The sequence below is a fragment of the Antedon mediterranea genome, chromosome 5, assembly GCF_964355755.1.
Source record: "Antedon mediterranea chromosome 5, ecAntMedi1.1, whole genome shotgun sequence".
In the NCBI taxonomy this organism is placed as follows: Eukaryota; Metazoa; Echinodermata; class Crinoidea; order Comatulida; family Antedonidae; genus Antedon; species Antedon mediterranea.
The window spans coordinates 7,772,724-7,793,966 of record NC_092674.1 but is presented as its reverse complement, the minus strand read 5'-3'; the positions used below and the strand labels follow the sequence as shown (position 1 = coordinate 7,793,966).

The 21,243-nt window shown below is 31.5% G+C and overlaps 1 protein-coding gene across 1 annotated transcript; it reads left to right on the top strand.

Annotated features, from left to right (window-relative positions):
- Positions 1 to 383: 383 nt before the first annotated feature.
- LOC140049651 (uncharacterized) lies at positions 384 to 19,983 on the top strand. Its single transcript, XM_072094600.1, has 28 exons — positions 384 to 613; positions 3,197 to 3,583; positions 3,867 to 4,115; positions 4,512 to 4,646; positions 4,953 to 5,093; positions 7,056 to 7,181; positions 7,460 to 7,600; positions 7,877 to 8,188; positions 8,592 to 8,659; positions 8,826 to 9,063; positions 9,750 to 10,025; positions 10,259 to 10,346; positions 10,495 to 10,604; positions 10,828 to 11,066; positions 11,443 to 11,530; positions 11,684 to 11,760; positions 12,103 to 12,139; positions 12,332 to 12,429; positions 12,847 to 12,969; positions 13,448 to 13,611; positions 13,867 to 14,002; positions 14,556 to 14,693; positions 14,927 to 15,026; positions 15,294 to 15,367; positions 15,664 to 15,921; positions 16,349 to 16,497; positions 16,686 to 16,821; positions 17,209 to 19,983. Exons 1-28 carry the CDS (start codon positions 541 to 543, stop codon positions 17,278 to 17,280), a joined length of 4,233 nt encoding a protein of 1,410 aa, XP_071950701.1. The 5' UTR covers positions 384 to 540; the 3' UTR covers positions 17,281 to 19,983.
- Positions 19,984 to 21,243: the final 1,260 nt, after the last annotated feature.

Genomic DNA, 21,243 nt, shown 5'->3' with positions numbered 1-21,243 from the left:
AGTTTCTGATTATAACCTATTTTGTGAACGTAGTGATATGATAAACAAAACACTACCAAGACTTAATATGCATACCAAAACGAGTTGTGTAAAGTAGCAAAATCATTGTTATGAATAATAAGCAAAATATAAATATTCACTGCTGATGAAAAGTTCTGATGTAGTACATGACTCAATCAAATATACTATTATATAATATTTCTTTTTCTTTCGCGATGCTAAAATTAGACAATAGTTTTTGTTGTTGGTGATCTCTATTCAGCTTTCATAGTACCGGTTTTAAAGTATGAGGAAATAGGATTATTACTAGATAAAAGGGTCATGGGTTAATATACAGACAACTAAATAAACAAGGAAACACTTCGTATTATTATTTAGTGCTGTATAAGTCTGTTGTGTTTCACTAATTTAACTACTTAATTGCTATACATTGTATTATATAGCATTCTATCCAAATATTAAGTTCTAGAGACGTGTATGAGCGTACCATTGCTGTTATAACTGGCTACTTAATGAACATGACGTGAGACATTAGTGGAGATGTTGGCTAAACGTTTTGTAAACTTGTTCCGCCTGGTTATAGCTTTCTCTTTGGCATTCCATTCAAGATCAGGTATGTTTATAATTATGTTTTGATGTAGCAGGTCACTCACTCTCCTGGAATTCATGTGGTTTTCCATACTTAACTAATGTAGACTATAGACCTGGGCTGTAACCACTAAGGTGTCAACTCCTAATAATTAATTGCCTTATTCTATGGAATTGGTAATAACTTACTAATGATTACTTGGGTGTGATCTTAATGTATATACCAGCTCTTGGGAGGGGACAAGGAGGTTCACTGAACTGATAAGTCACCTCACTGGGCTACTCCTTAAATAGTCATGTATGTTCTGTAATTAACACTTCTTGTAGATTAACACAATTTGGAAATAACTTGAACCGATAGCTACAACTTAATCACTCTCTGTGTAGGCCTACCTGTATATAGTGTAAATAAAGTACCATTGAGAGAATATAACAACAGTCTGTGTCATTTATATAAAGAGTGCTACATATATATTGTATAATCTTGCTCAGGCCTACTTTATTTGAAATCGGATTTTTAGTTTTATTTGAATAAACGTGATACTTGACATAAGGGATACACGAGTGAATGGCCGAGCGGTTAAAACAGTGTAACTGGCCATCGGCAAGGGTTCGGGGCTCACTCGCTGGGTTCTGGTGGTAGAACGAGTCTTCCCGGATAAGGACTATAAACCGTGAGTCCAGTGTACATATTTAGCTCGTACACTAGAACCTAGAACCTAGTATTATATTTCGAGACGAGTAGGGGGTTACCCCGGTGTACTAGTACATCACAGTCGCTGATCATAACTGGGCCCTCTGAGAGACTAGTCTTTGACTGAAGAGATCGCCCAGTATGAATAAAATATTTCAATATTCAATGTTTCAGTTGACTGTTTTCAAAACACAATAACATAATAATACATATTAAATGGAAGCCATATGTTTTAATAGTAATGGCCATATATAATAATATAATATATAATTAAATTAAATAGAGTAAGGTTGCCTTTGCTAAAAACAAACCTATTCTGGTTAGCTTAGCCTATTTTGTTATTAGCAACTAGTCAACAAAGTCACCACTTTGTCATGCAAACTATTTTGAAGAATTTGTTTTATTTGTTTTTATTTATTTTTTTATTCAACCTTATTTATAGAGGTGACCCTAACGGCTTATGTTGACAATCAAGGGCTAAGCTCATGATGAGTTATAAGAACTGTTTTACTCTATAATAACAACTGAGATCAGTTACACGCACAAAAACATATATTGTATTATTTGTTTATGTATGGATAGAGTGAACAATATATCCATGAAAGGAACGTAATATCCACTAATCTAAAGAATATTTTATAGCGTATGTTTTATAATGTAGGCTAGCTAGATGGTTTTCTTTACAGATTTTTTCCACTATTAGGCGAATTTGTTTGCGCTAATCGAAAGCGTTGACTATTGCGATTGCCTTCCCATGTTTCCATCTTCAACATTTCTTTCTGCTTGTAAGTTTTTAAAGTGTCATAAAACATGTCGATTACAAAGCAATATTCTATTTGTTATTTTTTTCTAAATAGTGGGAATTTCTCTGCATACAAACAAACACAATGATGGGCTTTGTTTTCATTTTGGTTGTCTTTGCTTGTTTTTCTCTCTTTCCTGCCAATTCATTAAGTCTAGGCCTACATCTCTTTAATTCTTTTTTCAACCTTTTCCTGGTGTAAATTCTCACTCATTCTTCAAATGTTTTTAAAAATGTATCAATATTTTATTGGATATAACATTGTTTAAATGTGTATATTCGGTATGCGACAACTGATCTTGCTGTGAAGTTTCAAACCGACTTCAATGATAATGATCTACAATGACACAGCAAAAATGTATTTACTTTACTTGTCAGTCTTTTTGTAGAATATGATTATGAAACGAGCATTTGTTTTGACCGGTTTCGGTATAGCGAGGATTAAGTGAGAACATTGTCCCACTGATTGGATCATTGAGGAAATACTTATTGTTATCTCTTTCATGATTGATCAATCACATGGCACAGAAGACGCGGTGAATTCGAAAGCGTCGCTGGTGTGCGAGGGGTTACTTTACACACACTGTATTGCCACTGATATATATGTTTTAGAATGTCACGTTGTTAATGTAATAATTGAATTAAACCTTAGAAGTAAATTGGTAGTACATTTTGCGGTATTTCAACTTTTAACATATTTTGGTCGTAAAACTGGATACAATGTCCCTACTGTATTATGGCGTCTCACTCTTTGTTAAGGACAATTTACACAGACGAGCAGAAACGGTAAGTGAAGAACGTCCGTCCACTTCACGTTTTGTGTAAATGGTCATAATAAAGATTCTCATACTTTTTCTGGAACACCACTCATTGACAATAATAGTAATAAGTATAGTATAGTATCGTGGTTCCCACTTGGATCAATCAACGTTAGTTGATGAGTCAGAAGCGGCAGTTTAAGCACATCGCGTCGTGTTTAATCACATGAAATGTATTCTCGTCTTACTCTTTTCGAGGCAATGTTATACTTTTATTCACCTGATTTATTAGGCCAAATTGCTGTGAAACGACTGTAATAAATTAATTATAAAACTTAATTTCATTTTTACAAGATCCATTAGATATAACAGCATTTTCTGGAACGCCTATTGTTGGCGAGATTAGTAAGAGTTGGTTTCGAGGATACACACTAGACGGCGACAAAGACATCAGAGATTTATCAGTTGGAATATTATACAAGAATGGAAAAGACAACGTGACTTGGGCTGATACTGGCAATTTTGACGGTCCCAGCTCTAGAGATCAAGACAAAAATATGCCGGACGGTAAAATATTTCCCACCGAAAGCCTAGTTATATATCGAATACGTAGTGGAGACAAATTTTCATATCTCGGTGTTAGTGAATTACAGGCTGCAGATAGAATTGGTGTCTTTACATTCGAAGCTAAGAAAAATGGTGAAGTCACCAACTCAGCAATTGTACTGACATCCTCTTCTGGTGAGTAATGACAAGATGTATCTTATTATTTGTAAAAATATAAAACAAAATAAATGTTTAAAAAAATACCATTGGCTGGCAGCCAATTTGACCATTTTTTGCTTTAAATTACAGTTTTGTTTAATTTAGGTAAATGCATTTTTTCTATCCAATTTTTGGTCAAATTGGATAACTATTATGTTACATTAAAATGGGATATTCAACAACAATTTTTAATTTTATTTAAAAAATTTTTAATAAAATATAACTATTACTATTAGTTTATATTCGTAAAATGTTATAGCCAATGTTGAAATGGAGTACAGAACGATAACGGTCGGTGTTGGAGAGTCTGTCACTATCAATCTCAGTAAAGGTGGTGATCTTCCCGACTTACGTTGGAGACATAATTACAATAATGAACTTGAAAATCTGATGGGGTTTAATTCTGCTGTGATTAAAAACATACGAAGAAAAGATGATGGCGTATATGAATGTTATACAGGTGATAGTCCAGATGGTAACCGTGGTAACATGAGACTTATTGTTAGAGGTAAGTTTAAACAGTTATTAAAAATCAATCATTGTTTTGATTTTCAACTACATTGATGAATACAAGAAATTCTGTAAAATGTATAACACGTCAGACTACTACAGACATTTGATTTCAATATTATTTAACAGTTTTTAGTGGCGAATAAACAAGTAAAGTTAGGTTTTTATTTCCAAAATAAACTAGCTTATATTTTGAAACAATTATATTTGGATCCAAATAATCAATTTATTGGTAGGCCTAAATTGTGTGATTTTACAACGTAATTTAAACTGCCTCAAATTACTTTAATGCCAAATTTAAGTTACGTTCTGTTCTATAGCTCACATAAAGATGTATTATAAACTGACCAATACAATTCCATGTATTTACATTTTGTAAATCGTTGTCTATTAGCTTGTCCTTCGCCAAAATGGAATCCTCCAGACTGTGAAATGGACTGTCCTGTATGTTATAATGGCGGAGTGTGTGACGATAAGACGGGTGTTTGTATTTGTCCAGCAGGATTTAAAGGAACTTCTTGCAAACAGGGTAATAAATAAATATTGCTACTGTACTGAAGAAAGGCCCATAAATAATATATACGCAAGAACTTTCTGATTTTTATTATCATTTATTTGCACACGTCTTACCAACCACGCTGTCGGTATTTGTTTTTCTTTTTCTTTTATCTATGACACGCCAAAACGGCCTTTTACACACTATACAATAGCGCCCTCATTATTCTTTTGTTGTTCTTCAGAACAGCTACATTATGTACGTATTACTGTATAACAATGTAAACAAAAAAGATGACATTTTATTGAACATTAAGTAGGCCTATTTCATTTGTGATAGGTTGTGGAAATAACAACTGGGGTCGTGACTGCAAGGTCGTGTGTTCTTCTAGTGGAAATTGCCAAGGAGCTCTTTTATGTCCACCTGATCCAGTCGGCTGTGCTTGTCAAAATGGTTTTGGGGGAAACGATTGTAATACAGGTTAATACATTATAGTTCAGTACTGTAGGCCTACTCTTATTGATTCTGTCAGAATCTTTATTTATTCTTTCCTTAGCATTATTTTGTCCGTCAATTATCTTGATATCAGTTTCATCTAGCTAAGTCAATTTTTCAGAGTATATTCCTTATGGCCAGGAATCGATGTGATTATGTTTTCACAGTGCGCAATCAAACATTACGCGGTCTACGGGCGATTTAACAAAATCACGTTTGTAATCATATTATACCAACTTTATTCACGTCATCATACATAAATAGTACAATACAATACAACATGTATGTGTGTGTGAAAAAGAGCCAAAAAATAGCTTTCGCTAATCAAGGTTTGACTCCTGTCACAAAAAATAAATTAGTCATAATGCATACATTTTCATCTGTCAACAATAATTCAATAAGAAGGAAACAGCAACTATATGAAAGAAATAACGTAGACAAGGGCTAACGTTAATATTTTTGTAAAAGTAAACATTTAACTTCCTTTATGAATTTAAATCTAGAAGAGCTCCATTAAAAGAAATTCTAAATTTACCAGCATCTATGCGAGCTTTCGGAATTGCAAAATTATATCTATTACTAAATCTGGTACTAGCATTATGTGTAATTAAATAAAAGTATTCCATTGTTTGATGTGGTGTTTTGCCGTTAATTTGGTCAGGAACAAACTTAACTATACTTAATTCAAACAACTTAAAAACGTCTAATCAGATATTTAAATAATGGAGAAGATGGAACCATAAAATCAGAGAAAGTTATACATCTAAAACACATTTTTTGGACAAGTAAAATAGGATATAGATTCGACTTATACGTGCTACCCCTGAATTCTAAACCATAAGTAATAATATTTGATTGAATAAATGATTTATAAAGCATAAGTAAAATATTACGGGGTACAATATGGCGTAAACTAAACAGAATTCCAGATTTCTTTTTTATCCTATTTTTAATAAAGTTTATATGGCTCTTCCATGTGACGGGTTTATCTAATTTAACACAAGCATGAATCATAATTAATCCAAATTTGGTACTCATAACTTTCAGATCATATTTCATCATATGGCAATACAATTACGTGAGCAGCGCATACAACGGATATGTACGCGCGCCTAAAATGTTAAAAATTGTCAAAATTTATTTTCGATGAAATTAGAGTACGTTTCAGGCAATTTTAAGCGTTAAAAAAAATTACCATGAGTGCGCAGATTTTTGCACGCGCACTACGCGTTAAATGTTAATACACACGCTTTTGCCCGATTTCTGTTTTACAGCCTTTCTTTAATAATATCATCATATTTGATTCACTTTTCAACTCGAAATTGCATTATAGGAGTACGTAAAAAGTTACAGGATACGCAAAATGTTTGTAGCATATGTATGATTTTTTAAAAAAATAATTTCGAAAAATCAAATTATGACATTTTCTTGTGCTGAAAAAACAAACTTAACATTAACTTTCCTAAAAACGTTCATAAATTAAAGTTAAACGTTTATAGTTTGACAGTGCATAATTTTTTTAAATTGTTAAAAGATGTATATAATATATAATAAATAAAAATAAATAAATTTCTTAGTGTATAGATTATGCACATGATTTATAATAAAATCTTGAGAAAAAAGTAACTTTTATTTTTTATTATGTAACAATGATGGTTTATACGCGGAGGGATCTTTGATTGGATTGTGATACTGGCTATTTGTGACAGCAAAATCCTCTTCATTCATTATAAATAATTAAAGATTTTGACAAAATCAATCAATTAATGTATCCTTTAAGAATCATTTATCTTTATTTAAATCAATGCATATAACCTATAATTCGTCATAGTGACGAATTAAATCTAGTTAATGTTGTAATTATTTGTTAAATCAAGTAAAATTAAAAATAATAACAGTTAGATGATAACAGGTATCTGTGATAAAATATAATACATTATTTTACAGAGTGTGTGGCTGGATACTATGGAGCAGATTGCCGCCAAGAATGTCACTGTAACGATAGTGTTTGTGATAAACACACAGGATGTTCTACCGGCTGTTTAGATGGATACGCTGGTGATAATTGTCAAGGTAGTGTACACAACAAGGCTATTTCCCTGATACTACCAAGGAGATTACCAATTGTAGTTTGTTTTATCTTCACTAACTTACCATATCTTTAGATTTTATTTAATACAAATCGTTTAGTTTTTGTTTGCTTTTTTCACTTTTGCATATAGTAATTCTGAAATAATATATTATATACCATTTTTATAGTATATCTATGCGTATTTTTAGGATATCCCAACGATTGAACAAATCCCATGTGTTATTAAAAAAAAACATGTACCTGTTTTGCTTATTTAAAGTACCCCTGTCCTGTTCATCTGGATTCTTTGGTTTTTTGTGTAATTTCCGATGTCACTGCAAGGACTCGGTAGATTGTAATCGAAATGGAAGTTGCCCTAACGGATGTCATGAAGCTTGGGCTGGATCAAAATGCAGCATAGGTAACGATAGACATAAATATTATAAAAAAATAAATATATGTGTTTTTTTAGTTTAGATAGGCACAATTAGGCCTTGCCATGAAATATTCGAACAAAAATTACTCCGTACTGTAATAATGGAACAACTCCAATAATAATAATAATAAAAATTTATAATAATCAAATCTGTTTAATGTGTGACATTCACGATGATTCATGATGCAAAATATCTAAGCTATTGAATTGAATAATACAGTTTTTTTAAACAAAGTTTGCATTTATTTATATAACAATTAGCATTACCATACCGTTCTGAACCGCCAAGAGTTGTAAACCAGACAGCAACTACTCTAACGTTTGACGTCATTTGGATTATTGGTGACGACTATGGAACAGGAACAATTACGAAACGGAAGCTATCGTATAAATCATCGGGGATGGATTCAATTATGTCAATAGACGAAGAAGATAATGATTTATTTATTTCTATTGGTAATCTCATCCCAAATACAAAATATCAATTCTACTCTCACTTTTCGAGGATGGTTGGTGGTATTGAGACAGAGGGGCCAAGAAGTACACTTGGATCAATAAATACAATATGTACAAGTAAGCTCTAACATTAAACAACACTATTATTGAAATATAGAAAACCGCACATACTCGTGGACATTAAGTGGAACTTAGCTGGCCTGGAGTTCATGGTAGATAATCTTTATTAATTAACTTTTTTTATAAAAATATATTTTTATAATTCAATATGATCTTACCTTTCTAAATGTTTACTTAGGGTATTTTAGGTTGGTATTGCTACCATTACTTATTTACTGATATGTCATTTTAGCCACATGTACGGTAATTGCTTTGTTGTCTAAACTGATACGATAGATAATACGTGGTTCAAATAAGAAAAAAGGAAATAAAAATCATATAATGAATTAATTTCTGATGCTCGTTTGATAGCATAGTTTATATTTTGTTCGTTATTAACTGATTACCTTACTTATGTTAGAACCTTTGGAAGAACCAGAGATAAAACTAGCAACAATTGTTGGAAATCAAGTCACCGTAAATTTAAAGGTACAGTATATTTATTAAAATTTTGAAATTATGTTACAAACATTAGTTGATTGTGCATTATTAAACGGACTTTAATGAAATATGAGTAATGAATATGAATGTTTAATCAGTCACTATTACAATATATTACTACATAAACTTTAATAATCATATTATAATTATTTAGGGAGTTTCTGATGATTATGATAGAATACAATGTAAATACATTCTTCGATATCAAGTGCAATACTCGGACATTGATGGAAATGAAAGTAAGATTACCAATACAAGTAGTATTCAATTAGAAGTTAAACTATCAAGATTATCGTGGTGTTCTTCATATAACGTAAACGCACGAGTTGTTAATAACATGGATATTGCTGGCAATTGGGGACAGGCGATAATGGTACAATCATCGCCATCAGGTATCAAATTGTCATTCCTTTTTTAGCCTATAAAAAAATTGGCCTATAAAAAAATTGGCCTTACAAACAAAATTGTTTTTAAAAGATTCTAATTATGCTAGGTTTTAGATACTTAAGGATAGTGTGAAAGAGGTTACAAAGAATGTTCCGCATGTGGGAAAGTGTCGATAGCCAGTCAAACTTTTTACGCGGTTTTAGAAGGCCTCTCATGCAATCTAGGAATTATATTTCATACATTTTGTAGAATATGTTGATTCAGTAATACTAGTGTTTTGATAGTCAAATATATTCAGTTGGCATTGTGAATACAATCTAAGTAACTCTACCGTAAGAAAAGTCAGAACCAGCGACACTCAGTAATCAGAATAATAATCAAACATTCAATTTACAAAAAAAAATATATCAAAGGCGCATTGTATCATGAAATTAGCTAAATCGGCTTCAATGAGTTTTTAAATTAATTTCAAATGAATCAAAAGTAGGTGAAAGTTTGACAAAGGTGGGAGTTTGTTACAAACAGGATTTAATGTGTGTCATCGTAAGTCTCGGAAACAGAGAAACATGAACCAGATTTAGTTTTACTAGTCTATTACAAAATAAGAGTTACCCTTCTGTGCTATTTCTGTAAACAAAAACCAGTATTATTATAATAATTTATTATTTATTCTGTCTTCTAATATTATAAGAGCCATCAATAGAAGATGATTCATTCAATGGAACACATTTGCTGATGAAATGGATAGCATCTACGTGCGACATCTCAAACTATCAGGTGACCTACTATTATGAACTGTCAGGTGGAATAATTCAGCAAGGAAATACTACAGAAACTGAAGTTGTATTTGGTGAAGGAATTGAATCATGTATAGAATATACATTCTCAGTATTAGCATCTTATTTAAATGTTAATGGGACGTCTGATACAACAACAATCATTGTTGGATCGAATTGTCCGGATCAAGGTAAGTGCAATTATTTTTCTAAATTCTAAACATTCTTTGTTTTACTTTGCCTCGTTTAGGCACTGTACAAATCGGTTGTTTATGGTGTAAAAGTTAATGTTGGTTGAGGTGGTGGTATTTGAAGGATGGTGAAGATGTAGCTGAATATGCACAGACTAATAATATACGATTACTGCAAATTGGGTTTCAACAAGACTGCAATACAACACAACTGTATTTCTGTTCATTTTCAGGTACAGAGGCTTCGATAGGTGTGATACTTGGTTGCCTGATTCCAGCGCTCGTGGTGGTACTTATTGTCGTGTTAATAGTAATCAAACGGTAAACGGATAAATTTAAACCGAATTAAAATGTGTATTCCTATCCGATTATATTATTTTTCATTAGGCCTTGAACATTAACACAACCCCTTTTATCGATTATACCGCAAGAAAACGATAATAAAATCTTGGTTTTTTTTCACTTATAGACGTAGAAGTAATAAAAGTTCCGGTGTACCCGGCGCTGGCGCATTTGGCACTGGTGTATCCCCGGCCGGTGGTTCAGCTCGTAAAATTCTGCAAGAACAAGATATAGGAGGTAAAATACTCATTTATGTAAAAGAGAGGGGTTGAGGAGTAGATTTTAAATTAGGAGTTAATATACTAAAAGTATTATGTTGGACTCAAAATGTGTTTATTAGGATTATACATTTCGATAATCTTGTTTAAAACTATAAGCGATAACATAACTAGTGATATTTTGAAAACAAATGTATATACCGGTACACGATAAGTAAAAACAATTTGTTTTATGTTTAAAGACAATGCCTATGATGAAGTGAGTGGTGTCGACAATTCTTCAAAAGAGCAAGTACACACCGAATACGAGGTCGAGTCTGAATCCGAATATCAACCCGATAATGAAATTGACCAGGAACCTGTGTATGGTAACACACAGTTGGACAACCAAGAATACAAACCCATCGAGTTATCAAAGCTGCATGACTATGTGACGAAACGTCAATTAAGCGTTGAAAAAGGTTTTGAGAAAGAATTTGAGGTAGGTTACATTGCATAGGTGTCAATTGGTGTCAGTGGCTTAGGTTGTGTTTGTGATTTTGTTTATTTAATTTGCTGATTTGTATTATATTTGTGAAATGTATCTATTGCCTGAATAAATAATATAATAATAATATATAATAATAAAAAGTACTGCACTGTATACTTCATGGTTTTATTTACTGACTCTGTATACCTGCTGTATACCATATTCTTTGTATACTCAATTTGAACTTCTAAAATGTTTGGTAGTATGATTCTTATTAAACACAGAAGTTCAGATTTTCCAAACTATTCCTATTCTTACTACGTAATGCACAGTTTTGAAACATGACTTTCCTTAATTCTCACACACTGAGAATTGTTCTTTATCTAAGGATCTTGGCAACAAGCCCTTATTTCCAAGCACAGTCGCAAAATCATCTGTAAATCGAAAGAAGAATCGATATGCAAATGTAATTCCATGTAAGTCACATATTTTTTAGTAGTTCATTAGTAAATTTCGTTAGTAACAATATATTTATTTATTATGTAATAATCAGATGAACGTCTCTCAAACGTTCTGAATGCTTAATCACTGTATTAAGTAATGATTAAGTTTCTTTATTATAACATTAGATGACAACACCCGTGTGGTTCTTGACAAAATTGCTGATGTTCCGGGATCTGATTACATTAACGCTTCATATTTAGATGTAAGTTGGTTAAAAAATCTTATTAAAATTAAAGAATACATTATTGAAATTATCACATGATCAAGCATGTTTGAAGAAGCTAATTTCAACAAAGAGTGAGAAAATGTCCCGTAGGCCCTCTAAGTAGAACAGACCACATTAGGCCTACTATTGAGAGGAATTTCACACACACACGCAAGTTATATAAATGACTTGTTCTGACAATTTTAAACCAAGCATGTATAGTGAATGACCGCTTTTGTTTCATTCATTCGAAAATAATTCTAGATCAGCATTTGATATTGTAGTTGCTAGTTTTATACTAGTTTTATATTTTTACAAACTGAAATTACTCCTTTTCAGGGATATACAATACCACATGAGTTCATCGCCTGCCAAGGTAAGCATTTCTTAAATGTATATGTGTTTTAAAGTCTACACTTTATATGGCATCATACATTTTATCTAAAAAGAAAACTTCTTTCAATTTGCAAAAAATAAATTCAAATAGACATGATAATAATAACAACAATAACGACAATATAGTATAGTTTAGAATTAATAAACACTCTTCATTATTTATGATTTTCAGGACCAAATGTTGCTTCAGTCAACGATATGTGGAGAATGGTCTGGAAGGAGAAGTCTAGAGTTATTGTCGTTGTTACGAATCTTGTTGAAGGAAAGAGGGTACTTTATTTTGTTTGTTACATAGTTATGTAAACATTTACATTGCCTTTAGAAAGTAGTAGCAATGATGATAATTCATAGTATTAAACTAACTTTATACATAGACTTACACTTTGTTAGTTTACTCTGGAGATAAATCTGCTTTGTGTTCCTCTCGGTCGATAATCAAAGAAAGGTTCAAACATTTTCAATATCTACACGTTGGATTTGTCGCAGGAATGGTGTGTGTGCATGTAAGAGAAATAGAGGTGTGGGTACATTATTAAAACTATTCAGCATACTGTAAACTCTTCATTAAAAAGATCTATGGTAACTGCAATATCCTTTGTACAGAAAAATGTACAGACATAAATATACCGTAATGGTTATTGTAACTTTAATGTTGTTACTAGTCGTTTTCATGCTCTTTTACTTAAGAAAAAATGTGAACAATATTGGCCTGACTTAAACAGTAGAAAAGTATACACAGATATATCCGTGACGAATGCCGATGAAACCAACTACGGTCATTATGTGACCCGAACATTCCAAGTACAGAAGGTAAACATTATTTTATGTCTAGCTAATGCTAATGCATGTTTATTTTCTTTAATTTATTTAATTGTTATTTCTTTGATTGTAATTTAAAACTTTGAAAAGACCGAAACATGGCCGTCCTAACTAATGTAAAGTTGTACACTCGTACAATATACGGTAGGCCTGAAATCATTGTTTTTTGTTTTTAATTTTTAGTACAAATGAAACTCTTTAGTCTGTACTTATGCAATCAACTAACATATATTAGAAAACAATAACAGAATATCTTTTTTTAAATATATAATGCGTGAGATCTGAGGATTTAAATTAATACGTCGGTAATAAAAATTAACTTGAAACAATTATTTTTATACGAATAAGTCTCTCTCTAACCCAAAAAAGGTATTTAATTCGAACATCCAGTCATCGTTTTGCACATTACAGTTTCCTCGGTTTCTTTAAAAGTTTATCGTAAGTTTAATCTTGTATTTAAATGTATAAGGTAGGAGATGGAGAAAACATTCACAATGTATACCAGTATCATTTCACTGAATGGCCAGACAAGAGTGTTTCTAACGCCGTTCCGCAGTTAATTGATTTTATCCAAACGTTTAGAAAAACTCAGCAGGAATTTGCTAGCAGTGGACCAGTTATTGTACATTGCAGGTAATATGATCATCAACTTTGTTTTTAATGACCAAACAAGAGTGTTTCCAATATCGTCGATTACTTAATCGATTGGATTCAATAACTTTGAAATACATTTATACATTTTTTCCAAGCATTGCACTTTGCAGAAACAACCATGACATTACAATTACATCAATAACAAAAATAATTTCCACAAACAACTCTTGTTTATATTGTTATAAAGTTCAAATAAGTAATTTATATTATTTTAATTATATTTTAATCGGTTAGTGCTGGAGCTGGCAGGACGGGGACTGTAATCGCTATAGCCGCCATGTTGGATATGTCGAAGGACCAAGGCAAAGTGGACGTGTTTAATTTTGTACGAAGTATGAGGCAGAACCGTATCCAAATGGTTCAAACAGAGGTTAGACATGACTCAGTTGATCTGTTGTTTCTTTATGAATGAGCCTTATGAGCATGGCACCATAGAAATAAACAAAATGAAGAAAAGTTACAAAACAATATTTTGTTTAGGGGAAATCAGTTTATTTACTTTATATGGCAGAATATAAACCGTTTTATAAATAAATTGGTGAAGGAAGTTAATCATATATCCTTATTGCTTACTCCATTAAACAAAATATAAACCAAATGTACACATACGGATGACCTGTTTTACCAGAAACTACCGTCTTGAAAATGTATAGCTTTCGAGTTCACTATTTAATAGTGAACTCGATAAGCTATAAAGTGTAGGCCTACATACATTACGGTACGTTTATGTTATCTATAGCAATATAACAATCTTGGATTACCTTACTTTTCCGATTACAGTATGTTGTCAGACCTACAATATTGTTCGCAACCCGTCATTATTTGGCACTCAGCGCCACATCCGAAAAGCAATAACATCCGCTCCACGCACTTAACCCACAAACATTAATATTGCATTGTTAAACTATGTATTTTATCTACAGGAACAATATAAGTTTATCTATGCCGTCATACTTGAAGAGTTGTTTTGTGGAAAGACTGTAATTCCTGTAACTGAATTGCAAAACGAAATACAGAGGCAAACACAAAAAATGCCATCACATTTTGATTATCAACTCAAAGTGAGCATTATTTTTCAATCATTTGTTTTAATAATAAGTGTATTGCCTCCCTGAATAAATACTGACAAATGTTTTAATTGAATATGCCATTTTAATGGCCACATTAATTGGATCAAAGTGTATTTACCTAAAACTTAAATTGACAAGGAATAACAAAAAACACGTTTGCTTGACTCTAAAAGAAAATCTTTCTCCAGTTTGAAACTCCCTTTCAACACTTTTTGTTTATTTAGACTTTGAACTGTTTGTTTCCACTCCCTGTTGATGATCTTACGTCACATGCAAGACTACCAGAGAATGTTTTTAAGAACAGATTCGATGACGTAGTACCACGTAAGTTCTAGTATCTACTATAAAGAAAAACATTGAGTTATGCTCAGTATAAACAAAGCCATACCAAAACTAACATTTATATCTAGTCACTTAAAAACATAGTAGGCCTAGCCCTATTTTTTTTTTTTTTTTGTAAAATAAGTTTTACTGGCCTATTAATAACTCATAAATGACGTCTTTTTGCTGGAAGAAATTAGCTACCTCTTCTTTATCGCGTTTTGGATGAGATGGAATAATTCAAATTAAAATAATTTTTATTTTTTTCAGTCAATAAAGCTCGTCCGATATTGATGTCACCATCCGATCGTGGTACTGATTATATAAATGCATCTTTCTGTGACGTAAGGATATTACATTTTTTTAACAAAAAAAAAATACATTTTTACATGCACTGATGAAGGGCTAGTGTTGCCCGAAAGCTCTGCTAACTTTTCTGGCTGTTTACTTTATCGTTTTTATTTAGCTTTTTTTGTATCTCCATTGAGTTCCAGCCACTGATACCCACAGCATTGTCATTTTTTCAGTAATTTGCCTTTGGATTTACATTATAAATACACAAATAACCTACATCATTGTCTTGATTGCTGATATCAAAAGGTGTGGTGTTACAAAGGTTGTTCTCTATTTTTCTGTCTAGGTTTACAAGAAGCGCAACGCGTACATTGTGACACAGGCTCCTTTGGCTGACCCCGCCAATACTACTGAAGATTTCTGGCGTTTGGTATTTGACTATAAATCTGACGTCATTGTGCAGCTGAATGACATTGACAGAACTTGTGGCGCGTACATTCACAAGCAAATAAAGCAACCAATGAAATTCGGGCAATTTATTGTCACTGTGAAATCTGCAATGAAGAATGAATTTATGATCGAAAGAAAAATATCATTAGAAAAGGTAACTTTTGGTTGATTATTAATACAGATGGATGTAATTTCTACAGTAATTAAAACAATTACGAAGAATAGAATAATGTTATGTCTAGTAAAGGTATTACTGTCAAACAATAATTATAAGGAAGTATACATGAATATTATTATTATAATCTATGTAGAATAGGAAGTCTTTTGTTGTAAATATCAATAATATGTACAATTCTAACGTTCGAAGATAACTCTTTGCTGTAATTTTTACTTGGAATTTTAACAGTATTTTACAGGGCCTATGGCATTTTTACAATCTGCATTTTTTTTCTCCAGTTTTTTAACAGTTTTTCTTTGTTGTTTTATTGTCTTAATTATGCCAAGCAAAACAAATTTCCATTTCAAATTAGACCAATAACATTTAATGAATCTTGAGTCTATTGCTACCTTTCGTCTTTAAGGAAAACAACGTACGGGAAATTGCTTATTTTGAGTTCCGGCAATGGCCAAAAGGAAAGACCGTTCCTAAAGTGGATCCGTTTGTGCGGTTCATTACAAATATTGGAGAGGGCGTTGTTTCTAGTAACAAGCCAACTATCGTGCACTGTCTGTAAGAATACATATTGTCATTATCTTTCCTTATTAGCTGTTTTGTTTTTAAAAGAAGGGAGTATTGAACTAATAATAGTATAATTTAATTCAGAACTATATTTATATTTTTAATAAAACGAATTACATGAAAAATAGCTTCACCGTACTAATTACAATTGTTTCTGAAAATATTATTTTCTGTATTAGGGATGGAGTTTGCAGATCTGGATTGTTCTGTCTAGTTCATTCAATGATTGGGAAAATGAGAGATGACAAGATGGTGGACGTATTTCAAACACTTAAAACACTGCGTTCAACCTGTCCTACTATGTTGAAAACTAAGGTATTGTAATTATTGTTAAATGGTTTTATAGAATTATTATTAGTACCACCATCGTCAACCATCAACTCCATAAACACCGAGATAAGATTCACATTTGTAGGATATAGTTTTGGAGTATTTCTGTTTTTAATGGTTTCTTCTATCAAAGGTGTATTCCCTGTATCATCTATTCTGAATTAAGGTTATCAAATACATAACCAATGATTCAAGTAACTTGTTTTATTTTCGTTAAATACTTAGACAAACACGAGTGACATTACATTATTTGTTTTTAGTTATGTAACCAAGAACTATATTGTACTATACATACATACGATACTTATACTATACTTAGTATACTTTCAATTATAGTGACTTATATTATTGTATTGACTGTTTTACTTGTAGGTTCAATACAACTTTTGTTACGATGCAGCAAAATGTTACCTGCAGAATTATCAAGAATATGTCAATGTTTAAAGCAGTGCTTAATACTTGATACGTATATTCATTACCTAGAAACCGAGTAGAAGTAATAAGCACCAAAAAGTATACGCACGGTTGACCGTTTCAATATTCTTATCCTACTTGGAATATAACAGACTGAAATCTCACAACCTTCATCAAAGGTAATAAGTTGAGTGCTAGTAACTGAGATACCCTAAAACTGATCGCTTAAAGACATTAAGAAACGCAAATAAGATATATTCCACACAGTAGACTAGAAATTAATAAAAGATCAATTTTGATTGAAGGACCAACTTACTGGAATAAACTTCAGTCTACTCTAGAACAAAATCACATGACCTCGCTCCCTATGCTAAAGTACAATATTAAAAAGATGATATTTGAAACATATTGCTAGCTACTATTGCTACTTCAAAATTGGGGTTGTAAATATTTTGCTTATCTCACTTTGTTTTTTTTTCTTTTTCTGTCTCAAAATGTCATTTTTTGTTAATGTAATGCGTCCGTACTGTATATGTTTTATGTTTATGCTTAGGACTACAAAGACAAGCCACTTTTGCTTCTGTGTATCTTAACCCATAAACTATGTATACTCCTAAACATTACAACACTCATTATTCTGAGTCTATATGTTCAATACCACTAGCTGCTGAATATCCCGAACTTCACAACACTCTTCAAAAGTAACAAGTCTGGTAGTACAGTACTAGACACTTTGATATTGTTATTATTGTAATATAACTAAATTATATTATCTGAAATATTACACAGTATCACTAATGTAAATATCTACACACCGATGATAATAATAATAAAAATAATAACAAAATATATAATAATTATATACTATAAAAATATTTAAATAGAGAATAGACTTAGATTAACTCCATTTTGTATATACATAGTATATATAGTAGTACGTCTACATTTATATAAAACTGATAATGATAATATATAATAATTATATACTTTTAAAATATTTAAATAGAGAATAGGCTTATATTAACTCCATTTTGTATACACATAGTATATATTATAGTCGTGTACATTTATATAAAACAACTGTATTACATTCAATATTACATTATTACATAATTTAGGTTCATAGGAGTCACATACATATAGGCATATGTAATAGTACAGCATTGTATGGAAACACAAGAAGAAATAAACCGTAACAATATATAATATTATAATGTGATATCAATAAAAAGATAAATAAACTGAATTATTCAACAATATTTAATACATTTCTAAATCATAGTTATTAGCAATGCAATGCTGTGATACTTTTATTTCGGTATTATACTTTTAATAATATATTATATTTAGTATAATAAATTGTCTTACTTATTATTTCCAGTATACTGTATACGTTTCTGACTCTGCGTCGCCAATACGCGTTTTTCACAAATAACGACATAATGTGCCAATATCAACAACAGTGAATTATTATCCGTTATTTAAGTATTGTTCGTAGTTACCTAGAATACTTCTCTACTGTCTGGTCTCCCAATTGTAAAACTTATATGATACAACTTGAGGGAGTTCAGCGTAGAGCAACTAAATTTATTTAGAAGCTGATTACAAATGCAGACTTCAAACATGCAATTTATTACAATTATGGTATAGGCGTCAATTTACTTATATCGTTTTTCTTTTTAAGTTATTCAATTCTAATATAATTAATACTGACAATTTATTTAATATTCGCAATCCACAGCGTATTACTCGTAGCTCTTCTTCTGTTTGTACTCTTTTTGATATTCGTCGCTGCAGAACAGAATCTTCTTTTCAATAATATATCCCACGTGTTACCCTAATTTGGAACAACTTACCCGGTCAAATTCGCAACTTAGATATTTCTGTTAGTTCTTTTAAAACCAAATTATTAAATTATCTCATTATTTTTAAACAATTTTGATATTGAAATTTCTTGTAGATGCTTTAATTGTAGAATGTAATTTTGTTGTTGTTTATTTCTGTACTCTGTTCTGGGTTGACCAACTAGCATAGGTGTTTAGCACCTGTTTGGCCTTTCCTTGCCTTTATATTTGTTTTTACTTCTCTGTATTGTATATGGACGAAATTGAATAAATAAAAAAATAATAAATAAATAAATAGGTATAAATTAATGTATTACTATACATAATCAGATGGAAAAAGATTGTCCGTACTTCATGGCCCATCGGGTTTGTGTTTTTTTTTAATTTATTTTATTGTTTTACATCAACGACTTTATTTGGTTGATTCTCCCTTTCTAAAAAATGTTAGGCCATAATAATAAGCATTTGGGGTACGGTTTGTACTTTATTCATTAATAAGGCCGAGCGTTACTTCTTAAAAGTTGTGTAATTATACTTGTATAATAATATGTTGTTGACTTCGTCAAAAAATCAATCAATCAAAATAACCTTATTTTCTTCATAAATAAACAAAAATATACAGAAAAAATCACGAAGGAGGCACTGTTTTCAAAAAGCAGAGCTTGTGCTGAAAGTGCCTATACATAAAATAATACTCAAAGAATGCAAATTAAAAAGAGAATTTACATTTCAGTACATGAATAAAAATAATAAAAATATACAGATAAATAAACAAACATTACTGTTTTATCTCAAATTTAAACATAGTTAAATTAATCATCATCATTTAAATTAGAAACAAAAAATGTGCTTGGTGGATGAATTTTAGTGATGTTTTCAGGGTGTGAATCCCATAATTGTTGGTATAAATAAGTAATAAAAACTCGCGGCAACAAACAGCTTCACATCATCACTTTCCTGAACGATTGAAAAAAACAAATGGCTAAACTGACTGTATTATACATTACCTACACTATGCAATTTAATAAAGGAAAGCCATCATCAAAAATTATTCATAGTTGTTGGTGGCTTCACAAGCTTCGCATATTTACGACTTGAAGAATGGCTTATTTTTCATACAGTTACCGACAACTAATCGTCAGGAAACACTATCTTCCACAGCAAGTATTACTAGTATATCAAGAATTCCGTCATTGTTTGGAAAATCATAATTTAAAAGTACAGTAATTTATTGAATACGTGATAAGTGTTTATCGTATGTTAAACATGTTTATTTAAGCTGGTAGATCGCAAGTCGTAGGCACACTTATTGGAGACTGTTGTTATTTGCGTGTACATTACTCGGGAAGTACAACGGTGAGCAGTTGTATTATTGGTATGTTACTCAGTAGGTAACCATTTATTCCGGTAGTTTGAATGGCTTATTTTACGGTGTGAAATCCGTAATTTCACCAAGAAATAGGCCTAACATATAATATTTTAAATGTTAATATTTTTTACTTTTGTGCTGAACAAAAATACCTACTGTGTTTACCCAAAGCCTGGTTCCAACGATATACGCAAGTGAGTTGACCAATGAAAGTTCTAAAAATCCATTCCCTATGATTGGTCAAATCACTTCCGTTGCGCTTACGTCCTTGCGTTGCGTCTCTAGTGGGAACCAAGCTTTACGTTGACAACCTGTCGACCTCTTTAAACTAATGTCTGGATTGGTCTGTTATCTATAACTATTTGTTTCACATGTTCCTAGTCATGATAAAGTCATTAGCGGTCTCACCTGGAAATCACATATAAATGGTGTTGAAAATAAAATCTATAATAATTGGTATTATTTTCAGGTTATCATCTTATTTACCCAAATATATTTTACGGATTCCTTATTGCTCCCTCATTCTTTCCTATCTGAGTTACTGCAACATTGTCTGGTGCAACACATACCCTACCAACCTTAAAAAGCTTCATACTCTCCAAAAGAATCTCAGGATTATATCTGGAGCACCACCACTGTCCCACACATCAAATTTATTCTTGAAGCTTTGCCTTATGAAACTCAATGACATTAATCTCATCCAACAAAATAATGTTGTCTTCTCTTCCATTTACCATGTTCTGCCAAACCACCTCTGCTATCCTTTTACTTTCACCTCTT